The sequence below is a fragment of the Oncorhynchus masou genome, chromosome 5 (assembly GCF_036934945.1).
Source record: "Oncorhynchus masou masou isolate Uvic2021 chromosome 5, UVic_Omas_1.1, whole genome shotgun sequence".
Lineage (NCBI taxonomy): Eukaryota > Metazoa > Chordata > Actinopteri > Salmoniformes > Salmonidae > Oncorhynchus > Oncorhynchus masou.
This window is the reverse complement of record NC_088216.1, coordinates 42,811,288-42,832,605: the sequence shown is the minus strand read 5'-3', so window position 1 is coordinate 42,832,605 and position 21,318 is coordinate 42,811,288. Positions and strand designations below refer to the sequence as shown.

At 43.4% G+C, this 21,318-nt stretch overlaps 1 protein-coding gene across 1 annotated transcript in view; it reads left to right on the top strand.

The window, feature by feature from the left end:
* LOC135529080 (uncharacterized) overlaps positions 1-21,318 on the top strand; it is a 93,244-nt gene that overhangs the window by 52,531 nt on the left and 19,395 nt on the right. The window contains exons 5-16 of the mRNA XM_064957991.1: positions 10,030-10,227; positions 11,009-12,617; positions 13,725-13,937; positions 14,096-14,219; positions 17,262-17,355; positions 17,985-18,071; positions 18,620-18,736; positions 18,914-19,012; positions 19,099-19,247; positions 19,749-19,887; positions 20,054-20,176; positions 21,063-21,260. Of these exons, the coding sequence (XP_064814063.1) occupies positions 10,030-10,227; positions 11,009-12,617; positions 13,725-13,937; positions 14,096-14,219; positions 17,262-17,355; positions 17,985-18,071; positions 18,620-18,736; positions 18,914-19,012; positions 19,099-19,247; positions 19,749-19,887; positions 20,054-20,176; positions 21,063-21,260 (3,150 nt within the window). The remainder of the gene's footprint in view (positions 1-10,029; positions 10,228-11,008; positions 12,618-13,724; positions 13,938-14,095; positions 14,220-17,261; positions 17,356-17,984; positions 18,072-18,619; positions 18,737-18,913; positions 19,013-19,098; positions 19,248-19,748; positions 19,888-20,053; positions 20,177-21,062; positions 21,261-21,318) is intronic.

Here is a 21,318-nt window from a genome sequence, read left to right as displayed (position 1 = left end):
GACCATTTATTTGACACGTATGATTCAGAAAATACACCGGTTCCAACTCGCACAACATGAGTAAACATTATCTAATTAGTTACCTGTAAACATGATCCAAACATTTCAAACAGCTTTCCTAATCCAACTTTAGGTATTTTTAAACTTAAGTAATCAATAAACTTTAAGATGGAATAAACTGTGTTCAATACCAGAGGAATTAAGCATAGTAAGTAAGCAGAGAGCAGAATTTTTCTCGCTCTGCTAGTAAGTAAGCATTTCACTGTTAGTCACCACTGCTGTTTACGAAGCATGTAATAAATAAAATATGATTTGATTAGATTGTCATACAAAGCAATCATCATGGTTTATGGTGCCATTTAATTACTCTAAGCCCATGGTCCTCATAGCCATGGCACAATACTCGCATATTTTCTGCATGACTCATGTTTACAGTACAGTAAAGGCCTATATATTTTTTTTCATCTGTAACTCAAGATTCAAATCATTTGTTTCTGAGTTGGAATCCCAGCACACCCACAGGGACCATTTTAATGCTGGCCCTTCTGAGGACAAGGACAAACAAAACATCAGACACCCAATACACTGTTTATGTGGCCTCTTAATTTCCCTAACACAGCCTGAGAGTCTTTACAGGCCTGTTAAAACTAGTATTATATAGGCCCTGCCAAATCCAATTGTAGGCACCACACAAGACTTTGCAAAACACGATAGATAGAGGAATGGGTGGAAACATGCAGGGGGTCTTGTCTTGTTGGGGGACTTTTTTATTAGGTCGGTTCAGCATTAAAGGATTTCAAATGGCTTGGTTCAATTGTGTGCCCCTTTGCCAAAGCCCTGAGCCGAGGTTTACAAGAGGGTCTCAGACAAAGACATTACTGTCCCACCAACCAACAGGAGTAAACCTCTCCTGAAGAAAGGAGGAGGGGATGAGATGCTGAAAACAGGGAAAGGGGTTGTTGCACGTCGGAAGCTGGAAATACAGGCCTTCTTATACCTTAAGGCAGTTTAAAAAATTTTTTTTTATAAATGTACTGCACATTTATTATACATGTCTTCACTAAAACAAGTATCTTGCCCTACAGTATATAGAGCCCATTTATGTTGTGCGGTGGTTGAAAGTAGCTCTACTTGCTGACACATGATGCGTGAGGTATACGATTTAAGTTACACTATTAATCAATCAATCAATCAACCAATCAATCAAATGTATTTATGAAGCCCTTTTTACATCAGCAGTTGTCACAATGTGCTTATAGAGAAATACAGCCTAAAACAAAGCAACAAAAAATGTATCCTTACCTCCCCCTACACAAAAGTATGGGGTTATTGTGGGCAGTAGGGTTTGCATTCTGGTTTCCAATTTTAGGTGATTTGCTATTGTTACCGAGTTGCTCATACCATCACATTCCATTTAATCACAACTAATTCGATTTTAGAGTGCAGGTAGCATAGCAGTTAAGAGCTATAGGCCAGTAACCGACAGGTCGCTGGTTTGAATCCCTGAGGCACCTAGGTAACAAAAAAAATAAAAAAATAAAAAATAATAATCGGTCAATGTACCCTTCAGCAAGGCACTTAACTCTAATTGCTCATGTATGTCGCTCTGGATAAGAGTGTCTGCTAAATGACGAAATGTAAAGCTGCTCAAAGCCTGGTCCAAAGCTGGTCTAATTCAATGCTTAGCGTGTGGTTGGAGGCCAAATAGGCTGCTATCAGAGCCCCATCAGAGAGATGGCTCATTTATGCAAATACCTGACCCATCTGCCAACAAACACAGCGTGTTTTCCCTGGGAAGTGTATGTATGGCCCCGGCCTCTTTAGCATGTGGCGCTGGCAGTTTGTCAAAATTAACAGGATACAAAATAACTCATAACACCACCTCATCCTCACTCCACTTGGCTTAGGGGCAGTCTGAACTAGGTCCAGCTGCGGAGCTACACTATCGATACACAAAAGTATGTGGACACCCTTTCAAATTGGCGGATTCTGCTATTTCAGCCACACCCGTTGCTACCAGGTGTGTACAATTGAGCACACTGCCATTAAATCTCCATAGACAAACATTGGCAGTAGAATGATCTTACTGAAGAGTTCAGTGACTTTCAATGTGGCATGCCACCTTTCCAACAAGTCAGTACATCAAATTTCTGCCCTACCAGAGCTGCCCCAGGTCAACTGTAAGTGCTGTTATTGTGAAGTGGAAACATCTAGGAGCAACAACAGCATAATGCACAGTGGTAGGCCACACAAGCTCACAGAACAGGACCGCCGAGTACTGAAGCGCATAGCGCATAAAAATGGTCTGTCTTCGGTTGTAACACTCACTGCGGAGTTCCAAACTGCCTCTGGAAGCAACGTCAGCGCAATAATTGTTCGTCGGGAGCTTCATGAAATGGGTTTCCATGGTCGAGCAGCCGCACACAAGCCTAAGATTACCATGCGCAATGCCAAGTGTCGGCTGGAGTGGTGTGAAGCTCGCTGCCATTGGACTCTGAAGCAGTGGAAACGCGTTCTCTGGAGTGACGAATCACGCTTCACCATCTGGCAGTCCAACAGACCAATCTGAGTTTGCGGATGCCAGGAGAACACTAGATGCATAGTGCCAACTAGGTTCCTGAGTGGCTCAGTGCTAGAGGCATGACTACAGACCCTGGTTTGATTCCAGGCTGTATCACAACTAGCTGTGATTGTGAGTCCCATACGGCGGCGCACAATTGGCCCAGCGTCGTCCGGGTTAGAGTTTGGCCCGGGTAGACCGTCATTGCAAATAAGAATTTGTTCTTAATTGACTCGCCTAGTTAAATAAAGGTAAAAATAAATAAATATGTAAAGTTTGGTGGAGGAATAATGGTCTGGGGCTATTTTCCATGGTTCGGGCCAGGCCCCTTAGTTCCAGTGAAGGGACATCTTAACGCTACAGCATACAATGACATTCTAGACGATTTTGTGCTTCCAACTTTGTGGCAACAGTTTGGGGAGGCCGTTTCCTGTTTCAGCATGACAATGCCCCCATGCACAAAATGAGGGCCATACAAAAATGGTTTGTCGATTGGTGTAGAAGAACTTGAGTTACCTGCACAAAGCCCTGACCTCAACCCCATTGAACACCTTTGGGATGAATTGGAACGCCGACAGCGAGCCAGGCCTAATCGCCCTACATCAGTGCCCTACATCAGTGTCCTACCTCACTAATGCTCCTGTGGCTGAATGGAATCAAGTCACCACAGCAATGTTCCAACATCAAGTGGGAAGCCTTCCCAGAAGAGTGGAGGCTGTTATAGCAGGAAAGGGGCGACCAACTCCATATTAATGCCCATAATTTTGGAATGAGATGTTCAACATACAGTAAACATACACTAAATGACCAAAAGTATCTCAAGTGGGTCCCACTCACCAGAATATATCACCAGCCAAGCCACCCAATGAGGTGGAGTGAGTGAAGGTTGGAGCCGGAATGGCCAATGAGTTTAGCCTGTCTTGATTAAAATTGACCTTGTCAGTTTTTTTGTGTGTTTGGCATTTTAGCTAGGTGCCCTTGCACCCATGCGCACAGTGACGTATAGCACCACCCACCGGGGCGAAATGGCGTGAAAAGAGTGTGTTTTATGAGCACCAACGTGAAGTTCATAGTAGCATATCAAATTGGGTGTCAAATGAAAGCTAACTTTCAACCATTGACGTTCTAAAACATCTGGCACAAGTAAAAGCTTGGATTTCTGGATAAACAGATGGAAAAAGGGTCTTAGAAAAAGTCTTAAAAGATAATAGAAACGGGGGTGGGGACATACCATTCTGTGTTTTTCTCTTTTGCACACGACACTGAACAAAAATATAAATGCAACATGCAACAATTTCAAAGATTTTACTGAAGTCACAGTTCATATAAAGAAATCCGTCAATTGGAAAAAAATAATTAGGTTCTAATCGATGGATTTCACATGACTGGGAATACAGATATGCATCTGTTGGTCATGATGAATGGTACGCCTGTGGGCCTCGGGATCTCGTCACGGTATCTCTGCGTGTTCAAATTGCCATCGATAAAATGCAATTGTGTTTCTTGTCCGTAGTTTATGCCTGCCCATATCATAACCCCACCGCCACCATGGAACGCTCCATTGACACAACGTTGACATCAGCAAACCACTCACCCCTACGACGCCATACACGTGGTCTGACGCCATAACATGTTTTGAGGTTATGTGCTGTTTGTTTACATATACTTTGTTTATAAACATTGGGTACAACAGGTTAGGGCAATTGAATGCAATGTTTTACAAATGTTCACAAAGGATTTTTAAAACATTTCTAGCCTGTCTATTCGTGGGGACCCAGGGTTTACATTTTATACTTCAACCACTCAGTTGTCCACCACAAAACAACCAAAAAGTTGCTTTTATACTATGATTTGACTCTCAAATGTTAATTTTGTAAAACATTTGTTGAAGGAGTAGTTTCACCATATTAACATGAGAGATCCGTTTACGTAGTAGGTTTGACCTTGAGCATGAATCACTAACCGCATGAAATAAATAAGGATCTTCAGCAAATGCCTTTGTCAAGGCACCATTATAACTAGGGCTTTAGAATGGGGAGTACTTGGATTAATGTTGGGGTGAAGTGGGCTTAAATCTTGCTGTATGTCACAGAGGGTGCATGGATGGACATGTCGAAAATGCACATTAGCAAGTCTTTATTCATAGAAAAAATATATTGAACACTCCATGTGGTCTATATTAAACGGCACTTCATTGAATATAACAGGCTTTTAAAATGTAAAATTGCTGCACAATTTCTACATAAAACGTCAAAAGGGCACTCAATGAGAGAGGGCACTCATTTCATGGAACCACCCGTTGGACTTTTGATTTTGCGTGTACCATCCTTTTCAACCTTTTCCCAAATTGCTTCCGTGTGTTTTGTTTCCACTATTCTCCACAGCTGGTCGAAAGTAGCAGAAACCCGGAGCATAACCACAGATGTGGCCTTTTTTTTAGTTCTTATTGCCATGACTATCTGAAACAGACATGTGTAGCCTAGCATATATGTTGTAAACACTGCCGTCATGCATGACTTCAGCGCACAATGGTGTCCTTTTATACAGCCTTCTTTCTACAGGGACCTCTGATGGAGACCGTACATTTCTTCTTTCTCCCGCTCATACTTGTCCGCTTGAATCTGATCAGAATGTCACCCTTCCCCAGCTTGAAGTATACCAACTCAAATGAGGTGTATCTTGGAAGTACATGAAAAGTACATGAAACACTCACAGAGGACAGAGCTCTAAGCATATCCAGAGCATGGCAAAGGCTTTCTGATTAGTTTATTTCACTACTCAAACAGAAACCTTGATCTTTCCAAATGTCTGTTTTTTATTTCCCTCTTGAACTAAGAATGAAGATATAGACTGAAATGTTTACGTTTCAGAGGAATGTTTTGGTTTTGGGGACGTTGTTCCTCCTTTGCAGCATTCAAATTACTTTTGTATGATGTGGATGTCTATGCCGAACATGAAGACACACCTAAAGGCTACAAAGCCCCCCAAATTAAAAATGTACTGTTTACTGCGCAGCAGTGGAGGCTGGTGACTTGTAAAAATGAGGAGGATGGTAGACTCTAACTTTAAATAATATTTATCTTAAAATTGTGACTCCTAAATTTTTGGGGGCAAACTCCGTCAGATTTTTCTAAAATTAATTAATCAGGAATGAGCAGGGGCAGCTATACCATAGTGACTCCTTCTTCGTGTTCTCATTACATGTAGTGCAACAAGACCACTCATGGCCTGTAAATTTCTCTACTTTTGATAGATTTAAACAAACAATATTGAAATCACCAAGGTCACAATCATAAACGGTCAACTCCATCTCCCTGATAGATTAAGAAAGGATGTTCATTTTGGTTCAAATAGGTTTCTTTTAAATAGGCTTTAGAGTCATAAAGCAACTGAGGGAAAAACTAAATTGCTACTTTGTAGCTCCGTAAAGCATCAACTCCATCAGATTTTTGTCTAACGTCAACTCCGTCAGGGTGCTGAAAGATCTGATAGAATGATTATTTATGTATATATGTATTACTATTATGAATAATTTTCTCTATTTTGCAAATGTTAGTATTGAACTTTTCTTTTTAGAGACAAAAATATGTCTGTTTTGAGTATTTGTTGTCAACTCCATCAGTGGCATGTCAACTCCGTCATTGATGGCTAACCACCATAAGATCGATTTACTTGTAAATATTCAAAAATATATATTTTAATCACTGTTCTGCAACATTATATATCCTTAAACTATTGAGGTATTTTTGTGCTGGTCAAAGGGATAATCTTTGCTTTATAAATGGTGTTTAATGTTCTGAATCTAGAAAAACATGCCAAAATGCTAACGGAATTAGCCCTGGAGCATAATATAACGCTATAAAATAAAAAAATAAAAAAGTTTGGATATTATTATTATATATTTGAATAATCCCATGTTAGAATCAAACAATCAAGGCCTTTACACTTGTTAGACAATAGATTTAAGAATTTAATCCCTTTTATTATGTCTGACGGATTGGACATGAATCCAGTTAGTTGCGTTTTATGGAAAAAACAAAAACATTTGGAGGTTGTTCCTTTACATGGTTTGATAGCTGATACTTTGGTCTATCATAATACAGTTTATACTTCAAATGTTGTTATTATTAAGAAAAAATATTTGTGGAAAAAGTTGAGATTGTCACATCTTTCAAGATCTTTTCAAGTTACTGGTCGACTATGGTATTTATCCAAACTTGAGAGGGCTACTTACGCAGTGATTGAATGACGTATGAGACATGAGTTGAGGTGTTCAGAGGCTTGACTTCAGCGCAGGACAGTGGTTTGGGTGTTCAGAGGCTCGGCTTCAGTGCTGGACAGGCTCATCACGGATGGATGGCGTTTGAGAAGAGCTCAACTCTTCCATTGAGGGTGTACAGGATTTGACTGGGAAGACAAAAAAAACAATGACACAACACAGTTAGACAAAATATCTAAGAATGACTTAGTCCAAGCAAGAAGTAAAATTAACTTGATGTGTAATAATGTGATTGTGTTTGTGTATGTGTATGTGATTGACTCTACATGCACCATGTAGAGCCAGTGGATGAGAGGGCACATGTGACATGGCTTTAGTTCATGTCAGGAGAGAATTGACACTGGGAGTAGAGCGGTCAAATACAAATAGCAGATGCATTGAGTTACACATGTAGGAGGGCAGAGGACCAGGGGCTTCAGTTCTTCAGAGGGCCTTGGGTAGGCCAGGAGGGCAGAGGACCAGGGGCTTCAGTTCTTCAGAGGGCCTTGGGTTGCAGAGGACCAGGGGCTTCAGTTCTTCAGAGGGCCTTGGGTAGGCCATGAGGGCAGAGGACCAGGGGCTTCAGTTCTTCAGAGGGCCTTGGGTAGGCCATGAGTGCAGAGGACCAGGGGCTTCAGTTCTTCAGAGGGCCTTGGGTAGGCCAGGAGGGCAGAGGACCAGGGGCTTCAGTTCTTCAGAGGGCCTTGGGTAGGCCAGGAGTGCAGAGGACCAGGGGCTTCAGTTCTTCAGAGGGCCTTGGGTAGGCCATGAGGGCAGAGGACCAGGGGCTTCAGTTCTTCAGAGGGCCTTGGGTAGGCCATGAGTGCAGAGGACCAGGGGCTTGAATCTCCCCATCACCATAAAACACTTGCAGCTCTGTTTTCAGACATGAAAAAAATGTCATAAGGTCTGCGATAGGCTTGTCAAAGGGTCATTTGGGAACTCTCTCTTGAATTAATCAAATGTACTACCATCTAACAACTCCAGGAATCGCATGGTGTCCAAGCTTTTGTACCTTTGTGCTATCTGAGACTATCTGTTATCGTGAATTGAGTCATGCAGTACATTGTAGGTGTACCTGCCGATGCTTTTCCTCTGTGCATGATCTATGGAACCTCTGTCATGCTTGCTGCCTTCTCATATATGTCGCTGAAAAAATATTTAATCAAAAGTGAAAATACAAATATTTTCCAGCTTTGCCTTGAACTCATCTGCACATGACACTGTATCATCATCCATGGTAGGGTGCTCTATAATAGGGTAACGGTGTCCTTCCATTGCTCACAATTATTCGCAACAGGGTTGACAATTCTAGAAGTGAAACTCCAATGCGTTTGTGCATTTTTCGGCAAGAAGCACATCCAGCCTGTTCAAGCAACATCACCCTCTTGGTCGACTCCCCCCCCCCACCAAAAGTGGTGAAGCCTCCAAGTGTCACAAGGAAAACCTTATCTTTGAGAATGCATAGCAATGCACGAAGGTGGCCATTTAAGTCAGGAGCCATTACAGAAGCACCATCATAGGTTTGGGCAACAGGTTTCTCCATGAACTTAAACTCTGACATCTCAGATTTCACTAAATCGAACACAGACTGCACATCTCGCCCACTTGACACATCAAAGTAGCCCCCCCAAAAAACCCGTTCCTGAATAAAGACCCGATCGTCCACATACCTGATGATAACTGACCACTGCTAGTGACTGCTGATGTCTGTGACTGCTGATGTCTGTGGTTTCTCCATTTGCCGTGTGAGAAAAGGCACTGCGTCAACCTCTTTTTTTCCTCCATTTTAATGGATGATGTGATGGAAGCTATCAAGTCATTCTGACTTTGACATCCCAGAGAAGACAGTAGAAAGGTCTATATGCTCAGTAATTAAAGCATCATAATTTGCAACTCTGCAAGCTCCTTGTAGTTGCCCTGGTTAGCGGAGCTTTCCCTCTCATCGTGCCCCCTAAAAGCCAACTCTTGCATGCCCCAAAATGCAGTAGCGTCGATAAGACAACACCCGTTTCTTACCTTTTTGTTGTGTTGCACAGATGGAATACGCAGACCTTTGTCCATTACATGATCAATGTAGCTTTTTTCCAGAAGCTTGGATCTGATGTGGGCATCTCTTTCTGTGTACTCCAGAGAATGAAACAACATCAATTCACTGTACTATTCACTATCTCAATCTATCCAACTCACCACAATTCTAAATCACACATGCGTAGTATTAGGTTCCTTCTCTGATCCTTTGATTGGATGGACAACAAGTTAGTTCCTACTGCAAAAGCTTTGATTTGTTGGAGGACATCCTCCGGAAGTTATCATAATTGAGGGGGTGAGGAGCACGAGCATCCTAGGTTTTGTATTGAAGTCAATATAGCCAGAGGAGGACAGAAAATAGCTGTCCTCTGGGCTACACCATGGTGCTGGCCTAGAGTGTGTTGCTGAGACTACTGTAGACCTTCATTGCAAAACAATGTGTTTTAATCAGGTATTTGGTGACGTGACTATATTTAGTATAGTTTTATCTAAAGAGGATACATTTGTATAATTTTTTGATTTTTTTTTTAAAAATCGGTCCTCCCTTTCCTCCTCTGAGGAACCTCCACTACCGTACAGTACTTCAAAGTTCAACATTTGTTGGTTGCAGATGCTAAAGTGATTTGCTTAGAGTCATTCCAAAGGGCCCAGTATAGGGGTAAAGGTCAAGAAGAATAGCGTCCTGTGGCTTGACATTTACCGTGTGTTGATATTTTTGGACGTTCTGCGGTTATGTCTACTTTCTTCAAACAAAGTGGTGCTGTCAACACCAGTGGAAGTGAAAATTGACACGGACCTCTGAAGCTACTCACACACACACACACACACACACACACACACACACACACACACACACACACACACACACACACACACACACACACACACACACACACACACACACACACACACACACACACACACACACACACACACACACACACACACACACACACACACACACACACACACATCTGGGGATTTGCACTCTGGCAAACATACTTGCATTCCAATTTCTGCAATGAAAAAAAGGGTCAGGGTACAATGACATTATCATTCACTCTTTGTTCTCTTATCTTATATGGAAGTGAAATGAAATAAAAAGGGACTTGTATGAACATGTTTGTTGATGTGGGAGGTGACTTGAAACAAAAAACATCTCTTCTGCCCCGTCCCTCAGAACCCAGAATCCCTGGACTCGTCCATCCAGAGTGCCCTGTCGGCTCTGTTCCCACCCTTTGAGGTCACAGCGCCCACCGTCCTCAGTCAGCTGTTTAGGACCATCGAGGAGCGCTTCCACGGTGACGCACTGCACTGCTTGCTGGACTTCCTCATCCCGTCCAAACACCTCTTGGAGAGTGTGCAGCAGGCGGCGTGTGTGAGTACACAGAAGCACTCACGCATGCGCACACACACACGCACACACAGAATAGATGGAGTAACTTGAGTTCAGTAACAGTAAAACCGCAGGGGTTCACATTGTGGTTCTAACTGTATTGAAAAAAAAGACAACAAAAGGTTTACTTGTCTGTCGCGGGATATATCCAAGCTGTTGTTCATGCTTTATGAATTTTCTGTGGATCCTAGCCAGACATGCAACTGAGCTGACATCGCTCAGCAAAGGATCACATTTGATTGTTTCTCCTCAAAGTGTTTAATAGAAAAGAGAAAACACAGTCTAGGATTCCATTTGTCTTTGTTTGAGGCTCAAGAAAAGTTGGGTTTAGGCCAGAATCTGGGGTTCAGTTTTTCATAACCACAGCTCAGCAGTGCACATATGAAGATGAATTTTAGTTATTCATCCTTCCCTCATTGCATTCCAGTCTGTAAAATGCAATTTAAAGTAGAAGTAAGCCTGATTTGTTTTGGATTATAGTCTTCTCATGTCACATAATACATAGTTGAAGAACACCCCTAGTGGGAACCACAGGAATATAAATGTTGGATCATTTTATTATTTTTTCATCTAGTCCAGCATTAAACCACCTGATTAAACTCATCAAGGGAGTTGATGATTGGTTGAGATCATTGGAGCTGGTGCTGGGCTGGAACAAAAACGTGCCATCCTTCTGCAGTACTGACGATGAGAAACTCTGACATAAGGGATAATAAATCCATGCAACTCACCCCCTCTCCAATCCCTCCCTCCCTCTCCCCAGGCTGCATACTCGGATGTGCTGTTCCGTTGTGAGGGCTGGCCCCTGTGCCTCCGTGACAGGACCGTGATCCAACTGGCCCCCCTCAACCCTCTCCTGCTGCGCCCCGGAGACTTCTACCTGCAGGTGGAGCCCTTTGGAGAACAGGCAGCCCGCATTGTCCTCAAGAGTCTCCTGGAGGAGGGCTGCCACGAGGTGGAGGAGACCCCCATCCCCGACACCACTTACCCCTATATCTTTACCCTTGATTGGCTGAGGGAGGTGAACGACGGCCGCCATGGCACCCTGCTGTCCCACTGCCTGCTTTCCACCGACCAGGGAGTGATGAAGGTGCCCTGGGCGCAAGTGGCAATCCCCGAGTTTCTGGTCAAGCACAAGACCATGACTACATCAAGTGTTATCCGGGATGGACCGTTTGAGTCACGGCAGTTGCAGATTCCATCCTCTTCTGACTCTACCGCTTCCTCCCTTTCTCTGGAGACCATGATCCTTCCTGCCAGGGACGGGATATCTGTGTCCTTGCGACTCATGGACGGTACCTCGAAACTAATCAAGGGTGACCATGAAAAATCTGTCACCAAACCGCATGCCAAACCACTAGTCAAGCCTGTGGGCTGGGTGTCGCCCAACACCTGGGACACCAGCTGGAACTACTGCGAGATTGAAGGTGACTATGTGGATTTAGTAGAGATCTCCAAGGAGAAAGAGTCTCCTGTGGGATGCAGTAGGACTCCCAAACCTTCTAATCCTCCCCCTTTGTTCAAACCGGTCAGGCCCCCTCCTCCTATACCACTTGGGAGCAGCACCCCTTGTGGGTGCACCCTCAGGTTTTCGGGGGAGACTTGCACACCATGCAGCCAGAGGAGGCTAGGGCAGGAGCCTAGTGGGCATGAACTAAAGTGCAGGTACAGGGACTCTTACCTAGCAGCACTGCGCAACCCAGTTCCCTTTGAGAGGGGGAGCGTAGGACTGCTAGCTGCTCTGGAGGAGTCCGGCCCCTGCGGGGGAGAGGAGTCGGGCTTCAAGGGTCACGCCAGAGGTCTGGGTCAGGATCACTGGGAGTGCTGTAACCACTATAAGGAGCCTATTGTAAGTCACGAGCCACACCAACATGGGCACTTTGCTAAGGAATCCCCAAACCTAAATCACATACCACACAAATCTAACAAACCTTCCTTAACTCACAAACCAGGAAAACATACTAAAGAACCTCAAGCCATTCATAAACTCTGCCAAGTGGAACCTCATAACCAGGAACTTCAAACAAACCACAAAGCCCATCAAACAGGACCTGACTCAATGTTAATGTTACCTCCGGTGGGCCATCACCAGGGTGTGGTTTATGCATTTGACTGTGACTTCAACTCCAAGCCAGTTTGGAACCCGGAGGCAGTGAAAACCATTGGTAAACACAAGGCCAAGCCCAGGGCACTCTCCACTGTGTCCGAGACTGCCAGAGGAAGTCCTCTGGTCCACAAACTGAACAACAGGAGCCACAGTGACATCTGTCCAGAGATGACCCCCGTTTGTGTCCAGGAGGTGCAGTGTAAGAAAATCAATGCCTTCGGCCTGGTGTCCCCCAAGCTGGAGAGGTGGCAGTCTGCAAAGAATGGTAAGAGGGACTACTGTTCCCTTTACACACGTTTGTGCTGACCTGAACCATACAGTGATGTCTTTGGTATTGCGTCAACATTGCAACATAGACTAGTATTGTTGTACCTCATCCAGCTTACTGTCTTGCTTCATAAATAGTGCATGTTTCAAAGGGACACTGAAACCATCTCTGTGTACACCAATTAATTTAAACTCAACCTTGGCCCCCTTTTTGCTGAAGGGAGTGTGCTGTGTCGAAGGGGGCCCTTAGGCCAGTGGCTATTAGCTATGGTAGTAAACAAGACACTCATTTTATGGAGAGAGAGTGGTGGTGAGGGAGGAGAAGGCACTGTTCCCGTTCCCTACACCCTCACACGGGGACTCATAAGGGCACTCAGAGGTCTAGCAGGGGGCTAGGGAAGAAAGAGAGGGAGGGGACTGTCCCCATTCCCTATTAAACCCTTCCTCCCTACACCCTCACAAGGGCCCTCGGAGGACTCAAGACTAATGGACTGGTGAGGGAGAGGGAGCACAGACGAGCCTTTGTTGGCTCTAGAAGAAGCCAATTAGGATGCTCAAAATCAAAGCCATGCTTAACAGCCTGGCAGTGTTTGGTTACAGGGAGAGAGCATGTGCAATGTTTAAAGGCTTTACATAGTGCAACTGTGGCATGTAAGGTTAATATTTGTATGAAAGACAGCCATTGAGATCTATGTCCCCCAAATAAATGCTCCCAATGCTAAAAGGTCAAATCTTGACCAGGAAGACTTTACAGTAGAGCGTTGTTCTTCAATCCTGGTTAGTGAGACATCTATTAATGCGTCACTGATGTCTCCTTCTGTGTTTATCATTTTAATCAACTTAATCAGTATTGTTCAAGACTGTGTGCAGGCTTTTGTTTTATCCCAGCACTAAAATACAGTATGTGATGATTAGTTGTTTGGTTGGATGCGATGTGTTGGGGTTAGGCTAGAACAGAAGTCTAAGCACAGTCTTGAACAACACGGATTAAGTTGATTAAAATGATAAACACAGACGTAATCAGATACCTATTAGAGAAGATGCAATAAATGACGTGAACACATTCACTTTCTGGCTGGACAAATGTATCTGTCATTTTTTTTAGTTCAAGATCCCTCGCCTGGCAAAGTTGAAACGCAGGCTACTGCACCCTCCATCGGACCTGACACCAAACTCCAGAGTCCAAAGCCCAAGCCCTCAGCGCCCCCAATTCTACCTCCCTCCCCCATACACAGAGCTCCTCCATATCCTCCCTCCCAAGACTCCATCTTCAGAAGTATCAGTGGCCTACTTCACCTGGGCTTCGTCAGTCTACCAGGTATTGTGTTTGTTCTGAATGACATCCAGTGTTACCCAGTGTTGTCCAATAAGAAACACAAATGTAGCTACGTTGTTCCCTTATGAATACGCCCCTGGTCCACACTTTTCTTTATCTAACCTCTCCATGACACCCTCTACTGTCCCCTCCACCCCCAGGTAGCAGAGACAGGGTGGGCAGGGCCGTGCTGGAGGTCCATGGCAACAGGCAGGCCTGGATGTCTCCTCTGCTGTCTGCCCAGGAGGTGTGTAAAGTGCTACTTTACCTCCACTCCATCCCCAGGTAATACCAATCGATCCCTAAATATCTTTGGTGGTAGTTCAAGGGAGTTTATTGTCTGTGATTTTGTATAGGGTGTAGGTGATCAACTGGTTTGGGCTCAGTTTCCCAAAAGCAATGTTTCTGAAGTTGACTATCAATACAAAGTTGCCAATGTCTTTGCAACGGTTTCAACCAGCAAAGGATTTTTTTTTTTTTTATGAATGAAAACTGAAATGACTGCATGAGTTCTGTTTTGCAAATTGCAGGCTGCACTGTCTGTTATTTTTGACTCAATACACACTGATCAAAAATATAAACACAACATTCAACAATTTCAAAGATTTTACTGAGTGACAGTTCAACTGTTCCCCGGACGCCGAAGACGTGGAAGTCGATTAAGGCACCCCTTCACACCTCCTTGATTCAGAGGGGTTGGGTTAAATGTGGAAGACACATTTCAGTTGACTGCATTCAGTTTCCATATAAGGAAATCAGTCTTCGGAAATATATGAATTATGCCCAACTCTATGGATTTCACATGACGGGGAACACAGATATGCATCTGTTGGTCACAGATACCTTTAATAAAAAAAGGTAGGGGCATGGATATGAAAACCAGTCAGTATCTGGTGTGACCACCATTTGCCTCATGCAGCGTGACATCTCCTTCGCATAGAGTTGATCAGGCTGTTGATTGTGGCCGGTGGAATGTTTTCCCACTTGCTTCCCACACCCTGTCGTACACATTGATCCAGAGCATCCCAAACATGCTCAATAGGTTACATGTCTATTGAGTATTCAGGCAATGGAAGAACTGGGACATCAGCTTTCAGGTATTGTGTACAGATCCTTACAACATCTGCGCATTCAAATTGCCATTGATAAAGTGCAATTGTGTTCACTGTCCGTAGCTTATGCCTGCCCTTACCATAATTCCACCATCACCATGGGGAGCTCTGTCACAACGTTGACATCAGCAAACCAATCGCCCCTACAACGCCGTACATGCTGTCTGTCATCTGCCTGGTACAGTTTAAATCGGGATTCATCTGATGAAGAGCACACTTCTCCAGCGTGCCAGTGTCCATTGAAGACGGTGGAGAATGGTATTGAAATTAACATTAAGTTCTCTGGCAACAGCTCTGGCGGACATTCCTGCAGTCGGCATGCCAATTGCACGCTGCCTCAAAACTTGAGACATCTGTGGCATTGTGTTTTGTGACAAAACTTCACATTTTAGAGTGGCCATTTATTGTACCCAGCACAAGGTGCACCTGTGTAATGATCATGCTGTTTAATCAATTTCTTAATATTATCTTGGCAAAGGAGAAATGCTCAATAACAAGGACCTAAATAAGCTTTTTGTGCGTATGGATAATTCTGGGATCTTTTATTTCAGCTCATGAAACATGGGACCAACATTTTACATGCGTTCATATTTTGTTTCAGTATATTTCATAATGTGTAACAACATGTCTGCAATGATGTGCCAAATCTGTGATTTAATGCATTATTATTGGTTTAGCTTTAGAATAAGCTTCCACAATAGTTGCAGCGAAATAAGCCTGGGCGATAATATCTCTCTTGGAGCTGATCCGTCGTCGGTATTGTGTAATAATTCTAATGTTAATGTAAGATTTGATTGGAGAAAGTTGATCGGAGATCAGCAATGCTGTTGTTTTGATGATATCAGTATCAACAACACATTTAGCCAAACGTTCTTTCATTGTGATGTTTTGGGAAACACGTTACATATTCGGACATTGTAGGGATGATGCATCGTTAAAACTCTCATAAGCCTAAATTCCATCGCTATCGGGAAACCGGGCCCTGTTCTGTCCACTCTTACCTTACTATAATTGTGATTTGTGCATTTGTTTTGTGTGTCCTTGTAATACGTATTGTGAACACACTATGAAATGGAAGTAAATATTCTACATGGTTTGGAAGACATTTAGATAACCCTCTCATCACTTTTTAATGCATGCCGTCAAAACATTTGACATGGATTTGTGGCTATATCTTTTCACCACAGGAGGGCAGTGAAATACCACCAATCTTATGTCTCATGCAACCCTACTATGCCCTTTTCGAATACATTGATAATTTATCCTTCCTTCCACCCTTCATTGAACTTATCAGCGAAACTGACATGGTCTGTTGTGAAATTGTTCAATCATATCAGTGATTACTCTAATGGCAGAAGGAAGGAAGGAAGGAAGGAAGGAAGGAAGGAAGGAAGGAAGGAAGGAAGGAAGGAGGGAAGGAGGGAGGAAGGAGGGAGGGAGGGAGGGATGGAGGAAGGAGGGAGGAGGGAGGGAGGGAGGGAGGGAGGAGGAGGGAGGAGGAGGGAGGAGGGAGGGAGGAAGGAAGGAAGGAAGGAAGGAAGGAAGGATGCAGTTGTAAAGTATTTGAACAGGGCCATAGTCTCCCACTTCTTAAACTGATGAAGAAATAGAGACATGTCATCCACTGTGTTCTCAGTTAACCCTATAGCTTTACCCCCAGCTGACACTGGTCTCACAGCCGGAGGTGTTTAAAAGCCAAACGTCCTCATAATACACATTTTACAATCTAATCTCTTTACGCAGCTTCAATGGACACACATTGAATTTCAAGGTGACGGCTGTCTCGTTAAAACAGATTGTCCCTTTAACATCATTCCCGGAATGTTCCTCATTTAACCTTTTAAGAGGCATTCCGACAAACCACAATAGCAACACTATTGCCGCAGGCCATACGCTGACTGCCAACTCTCTGGTATGCATGTCTTCTAAAGAACAGACAGACCCAACTGGTAACCTAAGATGGAGCAATTACGGTGAAGCTTGTGTGTGTGTGTGTGTGTGTGTGTGTGTGTGGGGGGGGGGGTGAGGGGGACTGACTGTGTGTGCATGTAGTGCATGTAGTGCATGAGACGGACAGACACAGTCAGTGGGAGAGGAGAGGTGAAACCACTAAAACCGCTCAAATAACACTTCGATCTGATGAGGGAGAATTCCAGGAAAGTGTGAACAACTTTTAAATGTGCCACAACACGCTTCCCTGTTTTTTCTTTTCTAGAAAAGAGGTCCGGGACCTGGGAATGACAGTGGTGGTCAATGCCAGGAAGATGCACCCTCCCTCCCTCTTCTACAAAGCCCTAATGATGGTTCAGGTTAGGAAAATATGAGTCATCACATCACAATAAGTCAACTATTAACCCGTAATCCACCCATTTAGATTTGGAGATAGAGAGCCGATTGTGGTGTATCTAGTTACTCACCGTTCAAATGCAATATGGTGGCAGGTCAAGCAGTTCATCAGTTCAGATCAGTTTAGTTCACATTATTGGCTTTTGCCAGATTTTTCTTGCATTCTCAAGCACTGAGGTAAAAAAGACTATCAACAAAGACACCATGGCATAGATGACAACAACAGGTCATACAACCAGAGCCATACAACACAAGCTATTGCTCTGAGTAAAGTAAAGCATCTTTGCTGCAGTTAATGATAGTTTGGGGATTGCTGTGTCCTGGGAAGTCCACAAGGAGATTTTGGTTGCTGCATGTGACTGACTTCCCCAAATGTATCCTATATGAATTCATAGGGATTTCTGTCCACTGCACAGTAGTCAATTATGTCATTGATAATGATCTATCGTTTTCTATCATAGATATTTACCAACCATTTAAACACATATTGGGGACAAAATACACATGTGAATCCCGAGAGTGAAGAACACATTATGATGACCTTGCATGATGCCTTTGTCCTGACATGTTCCCTTATTGGTCGGCCCCAAAGGAACAAGCCCTGAATGCAGTCCATAGTGTGCTGATACTGGTGGATAAAGACGCAGGCCCTCGCCCTGAAAGACACCCTGGGCTACAGGTCAGAAAGCACATAGAGTACCAGTCAAAAGTTTGGACACAACTACTCATTCCAAGGTTTTTCTTTATTTTTACTATTTTCTACATTGTAGAATAATAGTGAAGACATCAAATATTTGAAATTACACATATGGAATCGTGTAGTAACCAAAAAAACTGTTAAACAAATCAAAATATATTTTATATTTGAGATTCTTCAAAGTAGCCACCCTTTGCCTTGATGACAGCTTTGCACACTCTTGGCATTCTGTCAACCAGGTTCACGAGGTAGTCACCTGGAATGCATTTCAATTAACAGGTGTGCCTTGTTAAATTTAATTTGTGGAATTGATTTCCTTCTTAATGAGTTTCAGCCAATCAGTTGTGTTGTGACAAGGTAGGGTTGGTATACTGAATATAGCCCTATTGCCCTAAAAATCTGTCGTTCTGCCTCTGAACAAGGCAGTTAATCCACTGTTCCTCGGCCGTCGTTCAAAATAAGAATTTGTTCTTAACTGACTTGCCTAGTTAAATAAAGGGAAAATAATACAAATGCCTCCTGTCAATCAGATGGAAGTGGTGACCTCTCTGAAGGCCCTGCACAAGATGGTGGAGGGACAACAGCTGACCTCTGACCTAGGCGGGAACTTTCCCTACAGCCACACTGATTGGCTGCAGTTTCACCAGGTACAGTATAATATTTATAAATGGCTTTAGTGGGCAAGAAATCGGTTTGGAAGTGAACTTGTTCGCACTCATGTAGCTGTTGTCTTTGCTATTCTGAAGCATCAATCAACAAAATCTATTGTATCGGCGTTGTTTTGGGATGAGTCTGGATCCTAAAATCTTTTTCCTTTGTTTCAGAAACTGGTTTCCTTTGTGTCGGACTTGCAAGGGGCAGCCCATTTACTACATAGAGCAATCAAGAAAATTGATGGTAATCTAAAAACGGACACCGCCCAGGTAGCTCATTACAATTATAAATTAAAAGTCTATAGCATTATTTTTTCGGGGCTGATTTTTTTTACATTGCGTTGTTTTTGGTTCAGGATGTTCAGCTATCTATTCAAGATCAGAAGACCTCAATGAAAGAGGTTCTGCAGGATGCCCGATTGGTCCCTTTACAGAGAGAAGGTGGGGCCATTCTGACCAGAATGAGGAGGGAGGAGTTTCGATTTACCAAGTCCGACGACTACAGGTACTGTTATTTATCTAATTCATAAATGGTTGTGATTAACTGTGTGTAGCACCCTTAGAGATGGAAAGAGGGCACACCTATCTTTGATCACTTCTATGTCCCACCTACCCAGTCGACTACTTGCCCTCCACTGCATTGCCCATTCTAAAACAGGCTTCTTGGCAAGTGAGCCCTCTATCCAGCTCTATGGTAGCAACCATCTATGTCAGGGGTACTCAATTCTTACCCCTACGAGGTCCGGAGCCTGCTGGTTTTCTGTTGTACCTGATAATTAATTGCACACACCTGGTGTCACAGGTCTAAATCAGTCCCTGATTAGAAGGGAACAATAAAAAAAATGCAGTGGAACTGGCCCCGAGGTCCGGAGTTGAGTTTGAGGGATCTAGGTAATACCAAGGAAACCTTTTTTTCTGCCAGAACACCACTGACCAAACATAATCTATCAAGTTGGAGAGGTAAGGACTGGAGTGAATGTTTGACAACGTCCAACTCTCACTACAGGGATGCCTTGGACTTGGTGACGGTCCTATATAACCAGGTGGAGGTGAATGTTCACACCCTGGTGATGAAGTCCAATGAATCACTACAGTATCTGGACTTCCTGCTGAAACTCAGGGAGGCGGAGTCAAATCTTAACACGGTAGGTCAGGAGGTTCTAACCTTACAGAACATTCAGCTAGAAGTACTGTATATTGTGTAGTGCATACTTTCTTCCTTGTCACTCAGGAACTGTGCCTGCTTGCTCTTGTTGAATCAAGCACACCTAACATCATTGAAAGAAAACTAATACTCTTTTCACCTTGTAGGCCAAGGCATGGTTTGATACAGAAGGAGAGCAATGGCTGAAGTTCTCCAACTCCACTGAGGACACACTGGAGAGTGTGAACCAAGCCCTTCAGCGCTTTGACACCGTCCTCACTCAGGCCAAGGTACAGTTGGGTTGGGGGTTAGACTATAAAATAAATAATACAAATACTGAGCTATATTGTATGTATATATTGTATTATTTTATAATACAATTGCTCAGATTAAGAGATTTTGTTCAACAAGTAATATTATAAAAAAAAAAAAAAATGGGGGTAAAAATGATTGGCACCTCTGTTTTCAATACCTCACATTGCGAGGATAACGGCACTGAGCCTTTTTGTAAATGGTTTTATAATATTGGAGAACACATTAGAGATATTAGACCCTTCTTCCATACAAAAGCCTTCCCGATCCTTGATATGTTTGATCTGCACTTTTCAATTCAAACCACATGTTTTCGATGGGTTTCAAGTCCGGAGACATGCAAAATGTTGATTTTTTTTGTGTTAAATTAACAATTTCTTTGGTGATTTTTTACGTGTGCTTGGGGTTGCTGGAAGATCCACTGGCAGCCAAGTTTCAGCCTCCTGACAGAGGCAACCAGGTTCTTGGCTAAAATGTCCTGTTACTGGGTAAAGTTCATGATGTCGTTGACCTTAACAAGGCCCAAGGACCAATGGAAGCAAAAGTGCCCAATTACATATAAAATCGGGTATGAGGTTATTTCCTGTTTATGCATCCTTATTTCGACACCAAACCCATCACCGGTGTGTGTAGCCATAGAGCTCTATTTTCATGTCATTTGACCATAGCACCGATTACAATCCTCGTGCCAATGCCGTTCAGCAAACTCCAGGCATTTACATTTGTAGGATGACATGAAAATAGAGTTATTTTGCCATGCACACCAGTGGTGGGTTTAGCGTTGAAATAAGGGTGCATGGGCAGAAAATAACCCTACTGTAAAATATTGTGGTGGAAATGTTGACATTTTGTTGTTCATCATAGGAGAAGAAACAGGAGACCTTGACCCTGGTGATGGAGGTGGAGAAGATTCTGGGTTCCACCAACTCCAACCCTGAGACGGAGGTTTTTAGGACTGTGATGAACACGTTCAAATCTAATATGGCCGACTTTATGTTGCGCGCTGAGCATCGGCGTACCGAGCTTGACAACATGGTGCATGTCTACCGCTTCTGTGAAGAGGTTAGTTGAGGAAGACCCTGGTTCTGTCAAAATACTCAGAAAAATAGTCCATTCCTTC